We start from the raw sequence: 18,677 nt of genomic DNA on the forward strand, positions 1-18,677 counted from the left end.
CCTTTGCAGGCTCTTTGTGTCCTCCTCACAGCTTTGTATCGTCAGCAAACTTGGATACATTACACTTGGTTCCTTCATCTAGGTCATTTAGACTGTAAATAGCTGAGGCCCCAACACTGATCCTTGTGGCACTCCTCTAGTTATAGCCTGCCAACTGGAAAATTACCCCTTTATCCCTACTCTCTGCTTTCTGTCTGTAACCAATCCTCTATCCATGCTAATATATTACGCCGAAACCCATGAGCCCTTATCTTGCATAACAACCTTTTATGTGGCACCTTATCGAGGGCCTTTTGGAAATCCAAATAAGGTTCCCCTTTATCTACCCTGCTAGTTACATCCTCAAAAAACATGATTTCCCTTTCATAAAACCATGTTGACTCTGCCTAATCATATTATGATTTTCTAAGTGCCCTGTTACCACTTCCTTAATAATGGATTCCAGCATTTTCCCAACGACTGATGTCAGGCTAACTGACCTGTAGTTCCCTGTTTTCTCTCTCCCTAACCATGTTTTACCTCCCCACATCCCCCAAGCTTCCAACCCTCCTTTATCTTCATCCCATCAGCTTCTAATCTCATTCTACCTTCCCATTCTGGCCTCTTTCAGCCTCCAGTGTCACAGTCTTTACTCATCCCTGGCCCAGTTATCTCTTGCCTACTAAAATTCCACTTCACAAGAGTGCACTTTGTCTTGACTCACTATTGCAATGTCATAGGAGATCAACTAGCCACAGGTGACTTGTGTGAAGGTGAGTTCACATTATTGTTCGTTCGCATTGAGCTCCCTTTTAAGGCTTAACTGTTTGATTCAGGAACAATATTATTGGGAATCAATTTTAATTCAATGCAGTTCTATAAAATGGTGAAAACCTTGACTTTACATGCACAACCATGTTGACAGTTTTAATAAGGCAACAATTTGGTCAGTCAATTGTACTTTTTTACAGTAAATGCAATGAGTTTACAGTTATCACAGTACAACTGGAGTACAATACGCTTTTGCAGAGTCAGAAATAGAAGTAGCTAAAAAGCAGTGCAATGCAACACAAACCACACACTCTGGCACAGATCAATTTTTTTTGTGAAGGACATCATCAAAGTACAGTACTTAACGTCAGTACCACATGCCTAGGAACATTCTGCTTTCAAACATCTTGTTCCACCTTTATGTATGAATACAGCCAAGTGTACAATGAAAAAAACTACTTTATAAAGATGAAAGTACTGAACTTTAATATACAACAACCTTTCTTCTGTAATTCGTATTTCTACTTTTAGGAGTCACCTACTTCCAGACTTTAAGAATACCATTCTTGAATTGGGAACTATTTTCACAGTGTGCATGCACTGGACAGACAATTTTTCTTCAAATAATAGAAAGGAACAGAAAACAGAAGAGTATGTGGCACCTTTACTGCCCAGGTCAAGAGCAGCATTGTTGATACGAGGGAGTAGCTGCCTGCCTGTTCTCTCTGCTGGAATGCAGCGATTCACAAGGGAAGATTAAGGTGGGGAAAAAGGGAGAAAATAATCACACAAAATAACTTTTAGGAAATGAAAATACCTATGTGGCTTGGGTTTGAACACTTCTCCATTTTTGGCACATACTGTCATTATCAAGTACTCCAGGATCAGGTATTAGTTACACAAAGGGGGGAAAAGTCCCTTTAACTTCAAACTTCAGAAGAATACTCCTTACTCCACTGATATGGGAATTACCCTTCTCCACAGCAGTTCTTGTGGCCTGTCTGAATTCCCAGCACCAGTGCTGTCATTTCTGTGTCTTACATTTTTATTAGAAGAAGTTAATCCTGATTGTGACGTCGCACATCGGCTTTCAGTAGAGCCTGAGTTTTAACACTTGGTAAAATACTTCAGAATACTGTTGGACTTGGCAGTCTTTTTGGGGTGTTTTGCTCCGGGGCTGGATTTTACTTTGCTGGCTCGTTTAGCAACATTTACCTTCGACACTCTCCTCTGCTGCTTCCAGTCTGTCAGCAGTTCATTCTGAAGCTCAGCGGGCAATTCTGAAAACACCTTTGGATCCACATTGGAGGGGAAGGGCGCTGAGTTCTGCTCCGTGGGCCTCTCGGGATCCACGTTACTGGATTGCACGGTTTCACAAGGAGGTTGGCGGTCTTGCGTGCAGGCTGCTTTGTCATTAAAAGCACGCTGCTGCTCTAACTGGGTTTCAGGGTTATCCAGTGGACTGCTGTGAAAATCTGAATGATGATAGTTATCTGAACTCGAAATGGTAGGATTACATTCAGTGTCTGGGGGTACCAATAGTTTCCTCTGATCTTCTGTTAGTGACCTGAACATAAAGTTAGCTTTACAAAGTGCTTTCTCAATAGGCCGCTCTTCGTTAGCATTACATTTCAGCTGATCCTGTGAGGTGCTGGCACCTGCAATAATTTCCTTCTGGATGTTAGCTGGGAGTTCTTTAAATACATCAAGGTCAATCCCAGGTGGTAGGTCAGGGTTTGGGAATGTCAGGCTTGAATTAGCATAAGCAACACCGTCGGACATTCCTGAAACAGATTCTCGATAATTTCCCATGCCTTGCAAGGATCCTGCGGTGTTTCCTCCGAAATCAGCGTCAGCAGGCCCTTGCCACTGTCTGAGAAGTTGCCTGCTTACTTTCCCATTTGGGCTTACGTCCAATTTTCCTGGGGATTTCTGTGTTAAATAGAATCCAATTGATCCTCTGATGGGGGAAGGCAATGCGGGCTGAACAAGATTAGCGAAACACACGTTCAGAAGGCTTACACTGAACTGAAACTTTGTGTCCACCATCTTTTGAAACAGCTTTATTAGGATATCAACTAGTGGAGTCACGGTGTCAGAGGTACCTAAGAAAGAAAGAAAGACTTGCATTTATATAGCGCCTTTCATGACCACCGGACATCTCAAAGCGCTTTACAGCCAATGATGTACTTTTTGAAGTGGAGTCACTGTTGTAATGTTGGAAATGCAGCAGCCAATTTGCGCTCAGCAAGTTCCCACAAACAGCAATGTGATAATGACCAGATAATCCTGTTTTTGTTATGTTGATTGAAGGATAAATATTGGCCAGGACACCGGGGATAACTTCCCTGCTCTTCTTTGAAATAGTGCCATGGGCTCTTTAACGTCCACCTGAGAGAGCAGACGGGGCCTCGATTTAACGTCTCATCCGAAAGACGGCACCTCTGACAGTGCAGCACTCCCTCAGCACTGTACTGGAGTGTCAGCCGAGTGAATAAAAGTGAGGTATATACAATTAGGAAGAAAGCACATAATAATGGATGGAAAAAGAAAAGGCCATCTGTCCCATCCAGCCAGCTACTTCCACAAACCACGCATAATCCACCCCTCCATGCGTGAAATTTTTGGATAAATACCCCCTGCAAAATCTGCAAAATGGATCAACTAAAACTCCAGAATACCTATCCAACTCCACCTCTCCACTGTTCAACCCTGGCCAACTGCTTTTCACAGATGAAATATCCTTGATCATAGTAACACATGAGCTATCATATTCTATGTTAAATTTATCTCTGTTCATATCTAGCCTTATCATTTTTTAATTTCTCTCGCGGGCTTTCTCCTCGCTGCTGCTGAAGGCACTGACGCCACCCTTGGGTACGGTTCCACTTGTGACGGCGGCCATTATTAATATGCGAGTGTGATAGTGAGTGCTGGAAGACTATTCGACAGCAGGGGGATTCACAACCAAGCCTAAATCAACTGGAGTTCCTGCTACTGATCACGGTCCATTGATCCCAGTTGGAATGTAGATGTGTGTGGGCGCCAAATGGGGACAAGAAGGAGCTTGGATCCTTATGTACCCCAGAGCCAAGTAGTCTGTTGGCATTACTGTTCCGGTTTATACATGAAGACTGGTCACTTGCGGCAGGGTTGCAGCAACCGTAGAACTGTAGCACAGCAGGAGTCAGCAATTTTAGAAGAGGGGGAAAAATTAGGCGGAAAAGTTTTAATTAAATGCTAAGCTGTGTTGAAATGTTATATGAAATCAATCGTAAGCTTGTTAAAAAGGGAGAGTAGCGGGAACGCAGGATGCTGCTAAAGACACGGAGAAATGTTGAGATTGTTACAGAGTTGGAAAGGCAAATGGCAATTTAATATTGACAAATGTAAAAAGTTGCTTAATAAGTGAAAAAAGTGTGAGACGAAGGTACGTAATGAAGAGAACAGAATTAGCACACAAAGATTTCCTCCGTGGGAGCCACCCCAAAGTTAGACCCGAAAATGTGCCCAATGTTGCGCCCATTTTGCCGACGTTGAGTTACGCCCAAGTATCCCCACCCCCACCATCTTATTTGAATACGGCCAAACTTAAAATGGCCATAAGTCAGCGTAATCAAGGAAAGCTTTTTTTTTAATGCTAAAGCAAATTGCAATAAAACACCAGAAGAATTACTTTCTTTCCTGCTGCGCCTGAAAATCTTACTCACAATGTGAAGAGACCCTCCGAACAAGTGCAACTGGGGGAGGCTCGCATTTGAGAGTTGGGGCCGTGACCAGTTGCGTTGGCGGAGATTCGTTCAGGCGGTGGGGTTGGAAAGATCGAGGAGACTCAGGTGTATTGCGGTTACGCGCGTAACCCACTTTCTGCCCAAAATACTGCAATCTTTTAAGCCACGTAATTGGTTTGCGCCCAGATTGTGCGTGTCTCAGTGTGAAAATGTGGAGAAAACTGCAGGCCCTCAATGGGAAAATGCATTACAAAAGTTTATTGTGCCTGTAGGTGGCGCTGTGGTTCAATGTTAATTGTCACATAACCGTAGCTGCTAAAAGAACACCTGCTACAGAGTATATTCAGAGTTAGCATCAAAGCATTGGGCTGAACCGGCATGCAGTTGTAGGTTCTACCCACTGAGGATCATTGTGGAGCAGCCTTAACTTTATAAGCCTCCGTGGCTTTAGCCAGTAGCCATGTTAGTATAGATAAGTAAAGGAGGTAAGTACCTGCAATGGAGGCAGTTCAGAGAAGGTTCACGAGGTTGATTCCGGAGATGAAGGGGTTGTCTTATGAAGAAAGGTTGAGCAGGTTGGGCCTATACTCACTGGAGTTTAGAAGAATGAGGGGATCTTATTGAAACATATAAGATTCTAAAGGGGCTTGACAGGCTAGATGCAGAGAGGATGTTTCCCCTCGTGGGGGAATCTAGAACTAGGGGGCATAATTTCAGAATAAGGGGGCACCCTTTTAAATCGGAAATGAGGAATTTCTTCTCTCAGAGGGTCATGAATCTTTGGAATTCTCTTCCCCAGAGAGCTGTGGAGGCTGGGTCATTGAATATATTTAAGCTGGAGATAGACAGATTTTTGAAAGGTAAGGGAGTCGAGGGTTATGGGGAGCAGGCAGGGAAGTGGAGTTGAAGCCAAGATCAGATCAGCCATGATCTTATTGAATGGCGGAGCTGGCTCAAGGGGCCGAATGACCGACTCCTGCTCCTACATCTTATGTATATATTATGAAGTATAATTGGAATTTAAAAACCTTTTATGAATATTTACCATCCGTAGTGTTTTCTTGCAATTAATCTGCTGAGAGCTGCTGGATCCCTTTTCATTCACCTGGGTCCCTGAGTGGACTGTCATCCAGTGGACCAGTCAGAGCGACCGGCACCCAAACACCCGACCCTCCCACCCTTCTCTGCAACCGACCTCGGCCCACTCCCTGTGTTCACATTAACTCCCCTTCTACTGCCCTGCACCCTAGTCTGCCCATTTTTTCATGTTGCCATTTGTTTGTCCTACCTCTCCCTGTCAACCATAGTCAGTCATGCCCTATACACGCTGGTTTACTCCCCCCTCGCTCAATCTGCAGCTTGTCCACATGAGCATTGTAATAATAGTTGGGCTTTAAGCTGGAGCCTGTGTGGACTAGGCCATCTGCCCCTCTGCCTCGCATCACGGACACAAAGCCTTGGGCTTTACTGGGTGCGATGACAGGATCCTGGGGTTCAAACTGCAGCCTGCCCTGGATTGGAAACCAACCGCTAAGTTAATTTCCCTACCTTTGCTAACACCCTTTCTCCCATCACTTGCTGTTCCCCCTACTCTCCCCTTCTCTCCATCCCTGCCTGGGTCCAGTTATCCCTTCACCCATTAACCCTGCTTGACCTGAATACTGCATTTGGTCTTGACTCCCTCTGTGCACAAGAGATCAACTAGTAATACATAAATTGCTATGTATGCCATGCAGTTCTTATTAGGGTGTAATCATCATTGACACACAATCACACCCGCAGATGCACACTTCTAACACTAGATGAGGAACAATTTATTCACTCAAAGGTGAAAAAAGGCAGTAGAGTCAAGGACATTAGGGGCATTCACAATGTAGTTGAAGTCATCCAAAACTCAGCTGCCCGTATCCTAACTCGCACCAAGTCCCGTTCACCCATCACCTCTGTGCTCGCTGACCTACATTGGCACCTGGTTAAGCAATGCCTCGATTTCAAAATTCTCATCCTTGTTTTGAAATCCCTCCATGGCCTCGCCCCTCCCTATCTCTGTAATCTTCTTCAGTCCTACAAACCCCCCCCCCCCGAGATATCTGCGCTCCTCTAATTCTGCCCTCTTGAGCATCCCTGATTATAATCGCTTTGGTGGCTGTGCCTTCCGTTGCCTGGGCCCTAAGCTCTGGAATTCCCTGCCTAAAGCTCGCCGCCTCGCTACCTCTCTTTCCTCCTTTAAGACGCTCCTTAAAACCTACCTCTTTGACCAAGCTTTTGGTCACCTGCCCTAATTTCGCCTTATGTGACTCGGTGTTAATTTTATTTTGTCTTATAATACTCCTGTGAAGCACCTTGGGATGTTTTACTATGTCAAAGGCGCTATATAAATACAAGTTGTTGTTGTTGTTGAATGTATTTGGGGAAAAAATTAATAATAAAAATTAATACAGTATACAGACGACGCTTGCGTCTGCGCTCACTCTCAGGTCGAACTCCAAACCATCGTCAACACCTTCACTGAAGCGTACAAGAGCATGGGCCTTACTCTAAACATCCGTAAGACAAAGGTCCTCTACCAACCTGCCCCCGCCACACAGTACTGCCCCCCGATTATCAAAATCCACGACAAGGCCTTGGACAACATGGACCACTTTCCACACCTCGGGAGCCTACTGTCAACAAGGGCAGTCATCGACGACGAAGTCCAACACCGCCTTCAATGTGCCAGTGCAGCCTTCGGTTGCCTGAGGAAGAGAGTGTTTGAAGACCAGGACCTCAAACCCGGCGCTCAGCTCATGACCCTGCTGTATGCCTCAGAGACATGGACCATGTACAGCAGGCACCTCAAAGCACTGGAGAGGTACCACCAACGCTGCCTCCGCAGGATCCTGCAAATCCATTGGCAGGATAGGCGCACCACCATCAGTGTTCTTGCTCAGGCCAACATCCCCAGCATGGAAGCTTTGACCACGCTCAATCAGCTCCGATGGACGGGTCACATTGTCCACATGCCCGATATGAGACTCCCAAAACAAGCGCTCTACTCGGAGCTCCAGCACGGCAAGAGAGCCCCAGGTGGGCAGAGGAAACGCTTCAAGGACACCCTCAAAGCCTCCTTGAAAAAGTGTAACATCCCCACCGACACCTGGGAATCCCTGGCCCAAGACCGCACAAAGTGGAGGAGAAGCATCCGGGAAGGCACCGAACACCTCGAGTCTCTTCGCCGGCAGCAAGCGGAAGCCAAGCGCAGGCAGCGCAAGGAGCGCACGTCAACCCAAGCACCCCACCCACCCGCCCCTTCAACCACCGTCTGCCCCACCTGTGACAGAGACTGTAGGTCCCGCATTGGACTAATCAGTCATCTGCGAACTCATTTTTAATGTGGAAGCAAGTCATCCTCGGTTCCGAGGGACTGCCTAAGAAGAAGATGATTTGGGAAAATGAGTGAACTAGAGTAAAGATGTTGGTGGGATCAATGGCCTTTCCACATCTTTCGCTGTTCTTATTTCACTTAAGAGCAATATTAGTGAAAGCTGTCCTTTGCTCTTGAGGTATACATCAGCGTGCTATGATAATTCTACCTCGATACTTTAAGTTATGCGAGTTGTATCAAAGAATTCGATAACGTTAACATCACCTGTGTTAAGTTTTTGCATTAGTTGGTTCGGAACAGGACACTGTCGACTCTCCCGATTGAACCACTTGTTAGTAGTTGAAGTACGTCTAACTGTTAGTTTTATGGTCCGTGGCGTGCGTCCATCTTTCTGCAATCTGCAAAAACATCTGCAATGTCTTCAAGGCAAATATACTTTGTTCACTGTAGAACAGAACTGCATCGTTTTATAAAATATTAAAGAAGGCCACGTCATTGTACTTCGGAGGTCCTGGTTAGCTTAGTTGCTAAAATAGCCAGGAGAAGCTTTGCAAAGACTACGCCACACAACTGTCATAGTAAACGGCATGCAACCTTTTCACCTTACAAACACATTTTGGATTTGTTTTGTGAATTTTATATCCTACAAAGTGAGGGCTGTTAATGATGGGAAATGCCACATTTTCCAATTTAAGTAGCCAGTATCAGCATCAAACACTCTTGCGTCAGGGTATAGCAAAATTAAAGAGACTGTGAAGCACCTTGGTATGTTTAACTAGGTTAAAGACACTATATAAATGGAAGTTGTTCACGTTATGATAGGTTTTCATGGAAGGATGGCCTCCTCTGTACTTAGATTTGTACTTAGATGCAGAGTCAGGCTCCCTCTAGTCTGCCTCAACGCTCAGCTCAGAAGAACCCTATAGCAACAGTGTGATGTTTTTCAATTCTATTTTTCCAATTAATTTAACCTTAGTTTTTTAACTCAAATTGAGATAAAAATAGTGGGGCTCAAAATCCACAGCTGTTCTGACAGATTTTGGCAGGAGTCTGCTGGAACGGCTAGAAACCAGGCCAGGACCCAGCCGAGTTGGGTTCCAAGCTTGTGCCCAAGTTTGCTGGCTAGCCTTGTGAGAGCAGAGCCTCCAAATGTCCCGTATAAAGGCCATCGACAAAAGAGAGATGGTGCCGACGGAGCCGAGTGTCAACGTTCCCACAACCTGGCCTACTTGAGAGATATCAGCGTATAGCTGGCCTGGACCCTGAAGATTAATTTTTTTTTACAAACTGATATTCAGGCAGCCCCCTTTGTAAAAAAAATAATGTTCTTTGTATAAACATGGTATAATGTCATGATGCAAATGTCAACATCTAAAAACAATTTTAGAAGGTCATCTGAAAAGGGCTCACAAACCTGGTTAGAAGACTGATCAGCAGCGTTTCAATTTTTATTCTAATTTCGACTAATGAGGAGCATTTCCTGAAGGAATCTTCATCACTGAGGGACTGAGGAAAACACGCAGGCAAATAACAAATTGCTTTAAATCCGTGCAAGTGATTTATGCTGATCAGCATGAAAAAGTCAGCATTAAGTCCCCCGACAGATCAGTATGTAAACGCAATACATCACACGGAGCCACACAGATCAGGAAGGTTCAATTTGATCCCCAGTTTATACTGAGTTAGCTGATTTCAGATGGGCTAACAATGGTGGTCTCACTGATGACCTCCAGTCACATCTCTTTGCGTGGTATCATTTGCTGCTTTGACAGCAATTGGTCTTAGTGCCCTGCACTGCAGAGGTGACCAAAAAAAATAAATCAACCAGGGCTCCTGCTCCCGGTTGCAGTCACAGTGATGCCTGCTGGAATGAGCATGTGTGTGGATGTCAAGTGAGGGCAAAATTGGGCTCGGAGGACCAGGTGCCCCCCCCCCCCCACCTCCGACAGTTGAACAGCCTGCCAACTCTCACTTTCTACGCTCACATATGAACGATGACCATTTGAGCGAGGCACTGAGGGACTGCCAAAGTCCGTGCAATTAAAGCCAGCAGGAGCCATCACCTTGAGGGGAGGAAGGCAGAAAATTGGAAAGCAAAACCGTGTGTGTGACTGATTGACTGGACCTTCAGGGGGAAAAGAAAGAGGGTAACTGGAGATCAGTGAGCCTCGCTGGTGGGAGTGAGTGAGATAGTGAGTGAGGAGAAGCTAGGGACATTTTTAGATGTTTGCAAGCATACAGCTAAAACATCAGCAACCCTGAGCTCAGATTTCTTCTGCACAAAACAAGGGATTTCTCCCTTGTCCTGATCAACATTCCTCCCTCAACCAACAGCACACAACAAAAATGATTATTCATCTCATTGCTGTTTGTGGGACATCACTGATGCAGAATGGCTGTTGTGTTTTTGCCTATATAACAGTTACTGCATTCCATAAAGAGTAATTAATATTAGCTTTGAGATCGCTGGACAAAATGTGATAAAGCATTATAGAAATGTAAATATTATATATAGTTATAATATAAACCTGCACGAGAGGTGGTACTAGGGGGTAGAAATTGGTTTGGGCCACTTTTTGGGCCTACAGCTAAGTCCAGAAAGGAGGGAAGGAGGCAAATGAGTGGGAGGGGATGAGTGCGGGCCAGCAATGGCCCACAGTTTTGCTGTGGAGTCAGGAGGAACACTCTTGTTCCTCCTGGCTCCACACCAAGGTAAGTAAAAAACTAAAAAACCTACCATTTGTTTCCGTGGCCTCCAGCAGCCCCTTTAAGGATCACTGGTTATGCCACTGTAGAACTAGAAAAACTAGTTGAAGAATGTACGGTGCATGCTCCACCTAGTTTTTCATAAACATTGCAGAAGGTTCCTGAAACATGCACAGGACCCTCCTTTTGCATATTTAAATTGGGCCACAAGTGCTTTCAGGCAGACGTCGAGGATGCCTAAAACCAGCGATGACCAATATGGCGGCGGCCATGCCGTCGGTGTAGATCAGACGCAGAGCGTCGCGCCCAGAAATTGTTTTACGTTGCGCTCGTTTTACGCCCAAATTTCTCCCCCTAGAACTTTTGTTAAAGAAATTACCTGGGGTGGTCCTCTAGGAGTCACAGAGGAGTCATCCTCCCCAAAGCTGAGCCCGTGTATTCGTTGAGCTGTACAGACTCCCAGATCCTTCTCCAGCAGATCCAGAGGAAATGTCTGCAGATCATGAATGGTGCTGATTCCAAGAAACTCAAGCCGCTGGGCAGTTTTCGGGCCAATCCCTGGAATAACACATCAAAATAAAACTGATGACATTGAAAACAAGATTTCATTACAGAGAGCACCAGCATACAATGTGTTCAACTTAAGGTTGCAATATGTTAACCTTGGGAAAAATCAAGGCTAAGCCTATGGTGTCCTTCATTCAAGCACAGATCAACTCATTGTTAAAATGATGAATTTGTACAGATGGGTTTCCAGTTTTAGACTGGTCATCAAGAAGGAGATGCACTATGAAGATCAGATGCTTTCCTCAAGGGAGCGAAGGGGGGCGGGGGTGGAATCATCAAGTCACGCAAAACCACTCTGCCTCGCCTTCTATCAGCAATTTAGGGAATAATATTGACAGAGTTCTGAAGTGAAGGACACTATTGTTCCTCCAAAATGAGTTGCCATCATTTTAAGTTGTACCATACAACTTGTTCAGCTGCTAAAATTCTAAATCTACCCTCCCTAGCACAGACTTTGAAAACTGTAGCACCCGTCGCATTGCCCAGCTGAGGTCATCCAATTCAGCACACACTGGGGATCAAACCTGACCTTTCTGTTCTGTATGGCTCAGTATTACACCGGGATTTTATTTTCACATTTAAAAAAAAAGGCAATTCTTACTAGAGTGTAGCGATTGACAGGAATATCAAAAGGTGCTGACAAAAATAGTTAGTAAGAGGTTACGCTCACAGAACACTTTCCACATCATGAGCCTTTTTCAATAAAATCATTTGTAATAAAATTAAAACAAGTTAATTTGTAAAATAGTCCCCTGTATGTGAAACATGTACAGAGAACAAGTAAGCAGTACAGTCAGGAATTCTTACCAGGTACTTGTATGGGATGCATGAGGCTCCCCATGCAGGCTCGAATGCTTTCTGGAAGCAATGTTGTTTGTTGGTTGGGTTTGAATGTTCCTGACACCAGCTTGGCCAACAATTTATTGGATGCGATTCCTGCGCCACCGGTGAGGCCCACCCTGTTGTATATTGCCGCTCGCATTTCTACTGCAATTTGAGATCCAAGAGCCAACCGAACGTGTTTTGCATCAGCAGCGTTCAATGCTGCACAGAAATAATTTGATCAGCAGAACACACGTGTCTTTTTTCCTTACTTAGCTACATAACACTGTAGATAATTGTGTTATTCACATTCCTTATGACAGAAAACTCTAAAGGGTTACAAAATAGTTATGAAGCTGCTCAATGTAAATGAAATGAGGAGTTTTGTTTTGACTGTTATAGAGACATGGGACTTGAATTATGTGGCCCCAGGTCACTTGCAGCCAACTTCTTGCTCACTCCTTTACTCTGGCTTGAAATTACAGCCCGTCAACTCTGTTGTTGGAGCTGGAACATATGGAGCTTTGACCTTGGAAAAGCCCCCCCCCCGTGGGTTAATGGATGTTGGCAGATATTCAAGGTTCCAATGGAAGAAAGGGTATACGGATCAACTGTTGGGAGCAGCACGAGAGAGGAGTAGCAGAGGGGAGAAGCCTCTTACACATGGCTCTCTTTATATACTGTTTCTTTTAAATTCTTTGTTAGCTCAAGAAAATATTTGGGAACAGAGCTCCAGCACTCAAGATGTGACCATCTAGGCAGGGACAGCAAGAGGCCAGGGCCTGGCATTGCTACTGGGAGGGAGGGAGGGATTGAGCGAAAGATGGTGTTGAGACAGGAGCTACCCGGGGGGATTGGGAGCGGAGTAGAGAGCACAGGCAGGTTGAGACCCCACCCCTTTCAGCTTTCAGAAAGATGGAGCCGAGTACTGTATTTCAATTTTTTAATTGAAAATAATTATTCTGTCTTCTCAGAGTCTAGGCCAGCAGTGGGAAGGGTGCCGAGTTTTTCCAGTCACCATGCATCCCAGAGGTAGCACATTTGCAGCGACAGTAACAGTCAGCTGTGGCCTGAAACATGCAGGCAGCATGCGCCAGTGCTGTCGAGTGACCAGAGAAAATCCTTCCTTGTAACCATGTGATACAGCACCACCTCAACTACAGCCAAGTGTTTGGGCTGTACCGTCAATTATCTGCAGACTCATGCCTGCATCTACAGATTTCTTTCCCTTCACTCTGACTGGCCACTCTTAATCCCATGCCCTTCAGCATTGGCAAAGGTTGCTGATGGGTCGAGATGCCTTTTAATGTTCTCATACAACTTTTGTTCCCCATCTTTGTGATACATTACAATAGCGATTACACTTCAAAAGTACTTCACTGACTGCAAAGCGCTTTGGGACATCCTGAGGTTGTAAAAGGCGTTATATGTTTCTTTTACTCCTCTTTGATTGTTCCCAGTCTAGGTTCGGAATGGTCATGGCCCTGTGGGTAGCGGAGCGGGCCCAGGGGCCGTGTAGCCTTGTTCTGCTCCTACTTCTTGTGTTCTAATTCTGTGTTAGATTTCAGGAGATGGTTTTATTCCTGTTCCTGGCTGGGGTGGAGATCGCCTTTACAGAAGGTAAGTACTGTAGAAAATATAGGGACAGAGTGATCTCCTGGACGAGTTTCGATCGCCTAGATGGATCGGAGAGGAATTTCCCAGATTTTTTCTCCCAAATTGGCCATTGGGTTTTTTTATCTGGTTTTTCACCTCTCCCAGGGAATCACATGGGTTCGGGTGGGATGGAGAGTGATAGTAGATTTGAGGTTAGGATCAGATCAGCCATGATCTTATTGAATGGTGGAGCAGGCTCGAGGGGCCGATTGGCCTACTCCTGCTCCTATTTCTTATGTTCTTATGTTTCAATCTGACTTCCGTGCAGTTTTCGTCTCCTACCAGTGATGTCATCCCTCGACTCAGCATAGTTTACATATGAATTTGTTAAAACATTACCAGGCTGATACCTGGGATGGCAGGAATGACGTATGAGGAGAGATTGTGTCGATTGGGCTTATACTCACTGGAGTTTAGAAGATTGAGAGGGGATCTCATCGAAACCTATAAAATTCTGTCAGGCCTGGACAGACTAGATGCTGGAAGGATGTTCCCGATGGTCGGGGAGTCCAGAACCAGGGGTCATAGTCTAAGGATAAGGGGTAGGACATTTAGGACTGAAATGAGGAGGAATTTCTTCACCCAGAGAGTGGTGAACCTGTGGAATTCTCTGCCACAGAGGGCGGTGGAGGCCAGTTCATTAAATATATTCAAGAAAGAGTTGGATATATTTCTTAAGGCTAAAGGGATCAAGGGATATGGGGAGAAGGCAGGGACAGGGTACTGAATTTGGATGATCAGCCATGATCTCATTGAATGGCGGAGCAGGCTCGAAGGGCCGAATGGCCTACTCCTGCTCCTATCTTCTATGTTTCTATGTTTCTATGTTAGATGTGAAAATTGACTGCTATTAACACTTGGGATTCTGGTGGGTCTTAAAGCTGTGCAAACTAGGATAGAACTGTGCTATACCTGAAGACAAAACCGGCCCCACTGTATTTAATATACTAATGGACATCCTGTTACATTGGTCGCAAAATAGTCATAGAGCCATAACGGCACAGAAGGAGGCCAATTCGGCCCATCGAGTCTGTGCCGGCTCTCTGTAGAGCAATCCAGTCAGTCACATTCCCCCGCTCTACCCCCGTAGCCTTGCAAGTTAATTTCCCTCAAGTGCCTATCCAGTCTCCCCTTGAAGAGTGTCCGCTTCCACCACTTCCGTCGGCAGCAAGGTCCAGGTCCTCACCACTCGCTGCGTAGAAAAGTTTTTCCTCACATCCCCCCTGTATCTCTTGCCCAAAACCTTAAATCTGTGTCCCCTAGTCCTTCTAGTACCATCAACTAGTGGGAAAAGCCTTTCCCCGTCTAGCCTATCCAAACCCGTCATAATCTTGTACACTTCTATCAAATCACCCCGCAACTTCCTTTGCTCTAATGAAAACAAATCCAGCTTCTCCAACCTGTCTTTGTAGCTAAGATCCCCCATCCCCGGAACCATTCTGATAAATTGCTCTGCATCCTCTCAAGTGCCTTCATATCCTTCCTAAAGTGTGGTGACCAGAACTGGACACAATACTCGGATGGCACAAGTTTTATACAGAGAGGAGCATTATACCATCTACATAAGAACATAAGAAATAGAAGCAGGAGTAGGCCATTTGGCCCTTCGAGCCTGCTTCGCCATTCAATAAGATCATGGTTGACCTCATCTCCACTTTCCTGCACTGGCCCCATATCCCTTGATCCTTTAATACTCAAAAATCTATCGATCTCTGTCTTGAATATACTCAACGACTGAGCCTCCACAGCCCTCTAGGGTAGAGAATTCCAAAGATTCACCACCCTCTGAGTGAAGAAATTTCTCCTCATCTCAGTCCTAAATGGCCGACCCCTTATTCTGAGACTGTGACCCCTGGTTCTAGACTCCCCAGCCAGGGGAAACATCCTCCCTGCATCTACCCTGTCAAGCCCTGTAAGAATTTTGTATGTTTCAATGAGATCACCTCTCATTCTTCTGAACTCTAGAGAATATAGGCCTAGTCTACTCAATCTCTCCTCATAGGACAATCCCCCCATCCCAGGAACCAGTCTGCTGAACCTTCGTTGCACTCCCTCTATGGCAAGTATGTCCTTCCTTAGGTAAGGAGACCATCGGGGGGAAAATTCAGTTGTTTGCGCCTCCCGTTAGCGCCTTAAGAGGGCGCTAATGGGACGCAAAGCAACTAGCGCTCGGGCGCGGCGATGTTTGCGCTGCTCGCGAAATTAACTAGACATTTTGCGGCGGCACTAAACACTACCGCCACAATCTCCTGCGCCGGCAGATTGTGACGTCAGTCGAGTGTGCAACGCCCCGTTAGCGCCCCGGACCGGATATTGAGTGGCGCCCCCTGCCTTACCGCCTGCCGCTAGCAACGACAGGTTCAGGGGCGCGTTCTGCTGTCAGGAAGGGACTGGGGGAGCGCTATTTAAAGGCAACCGCTTCCTGCCTTTTTCTGTCGGTGACATTTGTGCACCACGCACTCTGAGAGAGAGAGAGAGAGACTTCTGGAGAGATTCAACGCTGTGTGAAGGAGTTTTGAGTACTGAGCAGCACGTTGCAGGTTTATTTTGATTTGCCCTTCCTTGCTTCGGCATCACTCTGAGGTAGCACCTCGCTCCTCGGCCTTTGCGCTTAAGACAGGTGTGAAGCGCCTGATTTAGCGCTCCAATCACCTCCAGGGGCGATAAAAGCCAAGTTTGCCGTCGGAGGCAATAATTAGCGCCAGGCGCTAAACTTTGCGCACGGCCGATAATGACGCCCCAAACGGGGCGAGACTGAATTTTTCCCCCCATAACTGTACACAATACTCCAGGTGTGGTCTCACCAGGGCCCTGTATAATTGCAGTAAGACGTCTTTACTCTTATACTCAAATCCTTTTGTAATAAAGGCCAACACACCATTTGCTTTCCTAATTGCTTGCTGTACCTGCATGTTAACTTTCAGTGATTCGTGTATAAAGGACACCTGGGTCCCTCTGAACACCAACATTTCCCAATCTCTCACCATTTAAAAAATACTCTGCTTTTCTATTTTTCCTACCAAAGTGGATAACTTCACATTTCTCCACATTATATTCCATTTGCCATGTTCTTGCCTACTCACTTAGCCTGTCTATATCCCCTTGAAGCTTCCTTGCAACCTCCTCGCAACTTACATTCCCACCCAGCTTTGTATCATCAGCAAACTTGGATATATCACATTAGGTCCCATCATCCAAATCATTGATGTAGATTGTGAATAGCTGAGGCCCAAGCACTGATCCTTGCGGTACCCCACTAGTTACAACCTACCAACCTGAAAATGACCAGTTTATTCCTACTCTCTGTTTTCTGTCCATAGAAACATAGAAGATAGGAGCAGGAGTAGGCCATTCGGCCCTTCGAGCCTGCTCCGCCATTCAATGAGATCATGGCTGATCAACCAAATTCAGTACCCTGTCCCTGCCTTCTCCCCATATCACTTGATCCCTTTAGCCTTAAGAAATATATCCAACTCTTTCTTGAAAATATTTAATGAACTGGCCTCCACCGCCCTCTGTGGCAGAGAATTCCACAGGTTCACCACTCTCTGGGTGAAGAAATTCCTCCTCATTTCAGTCCTAAATGTCCTACCCCTTATCCTTAGACTATGACCCCTGGTTCTGGACTCCCCGGCCATCAGAAACATCCTTCCTGCATCTAGTCTGTCCAGGCCTGACAGAATTTTATAGGTTTCGATGAGATCCCCTCTCAATCTTCTAAACTCCAGTGAGTATAAGCCCAATCGACACAATCTCTCCTCATACGTCATTCCTGCCATCCCAGGTATCAGCCTGGTGAATCTTCGCTGCACTCCTTCCATGGCAAGAACATCCTTCCTCAGGTAAGGCGACCAAAACTGCACACAATACTCAAGATGCGGTCTCACCAAGGCCCTGTACAACTGTAGCAAGACATCCTTGTTCCTGTACTCGAACCCTCTTGCTACGAAGGCCAACATACCATTTGCCTTCTTAACCGCCTGCTGCACCTGCATGCTTACCTTCAGCGACTGGTGCACAAGAACACCCAGGTCTCTTTGCACTTCCCCTTCTCCCAATCTATTGCCATTCAAATAATAATCTGCCTTCCTGTTTTTGCCACCAAAGTGGATAACCTCACATTTATCCACATTATAGTGCATTTGCCATGTTTCTGCCCAATCACCCAACCTGTCCAAATCGTACTGGAGTTTCACGACATCCTCCTCACAGCTTACCCTCCCACCCAACTTTGTGTCGTCTGCAAATTTGGAGATATTACATCCAATTCCCTTGTCCAGATCATTAATATATATTGTGAACAGCTGGGGTCCTAGGACCGATCCTTGCGGTACCCCACTAGTCACTGCCTGCCACTCGGAAAACGACCCGTTTATTCCAACTCTTTGCTTTCTGTCCACCAACCAGTTCTCTATCCAAGTCAATACCTTGCCCCCAATCCCATGTGCCTTAATTTTGCACACTAATCTCTTATGTGGGACCACATCCACTGGTTCTCCCTTATCTATTTTACCAGTTACATCCTCAAAAAATTCCAGTAGATTAGTCAAGCATGATTTACCTTTTGTAAATCCATGTTGACTTTGTCCGATCCTGTCACTGCTTTCCAAGTGCTCTGCTATTACATCTTTTATAATAGACGCTAGCATTTTCCCCACTACCGATGTTAGGCTTAGAAATTGGGTTGAGGCGCCAAACTGGCGCCAAGTTCGCCTGAGCGCAGGATTTATCGCAGCATTCAAGGCTTTAGCGATCATCAGATATTCAGTTTCATTGCCCCTAAAGGGAGACGGGGCGAGGCTCGAGGTGCTCCGCGTCCCTCTTAGGGCGCTGAAACTGAATATCGCAGCGCAACGTGCCGCAGCGCCACACGCTGCGGCACGGTACGCTGCGGTACTGCAGGCCTTCCTCCCATTGTTAAGAGGGAGGGGCCTGCAACAGCGCAATCCCCGATCGCGAATGCCGGCAAAAGAGCCCGGCACCGAGGAGAAGTACCGGGCTCTCGGGAAACAGCCGGCAATGCCGCGGGGGTGGGGTCAGGAGGCCGGGGACGGAGGTGCTGGCAGGCGGCCGCCCCGCAC

At 46.0% G+C, this 18,677-nt stretch overlaps 1 protein-coding gene across 1 annotated transcript in view; it reads right to left on the reverse strand.

Moving 5' to 3' along the window:
- Nucleotides 1–829: 829 nt before the first annotated feature.
- The window catches only part of poli (polymerase (DNA directed) iota), a 57,573-nt gene continuing 39,725 nt past the window's right edge, over nt 830–18,677 (reverse strand). The window contains exons 5-9 of the mRNA XM_085974712.1: nt 11,926–12,162; nt 10,931–11,109; nt 9,260–9,351; nt 8,110–8,243; nt 830–2,855 (exon numbers count right to left, since the gene is read on the reverse strand). Of these exons, the coding sequence (XP_085830838.1) occupies nt 1,858–2,855; nt 8,110–8,243; nt 9,260–9,351; nt 10,931–11,109; nt 11,926–12,162 (1,640 nt within the window). The 3' untranslated portion in view covers nt 830–1,857. The remainder of the gene's footprint in view (nt 2,856–8,109; nt 8,244–9,259; nt 9,352–10,930; nt 11,110–11,925; nt 12,163–18,677) is intronic.

Source organism: Somniosus microcephalus, chromosome 2 (assembly GCF_052327205.1).
Source record: "Somniosus microcephalus isolate GS21.2 chromosome 2, FLI_Smic_1.0, whole genome shotgun sequence".
Lineage (NCBI taxonomy): Eukaryota > Metazoa > Chordata > Chondrichthyes > Squaliformes > Somniosidae > Somniosus > Somniosus microcephalus.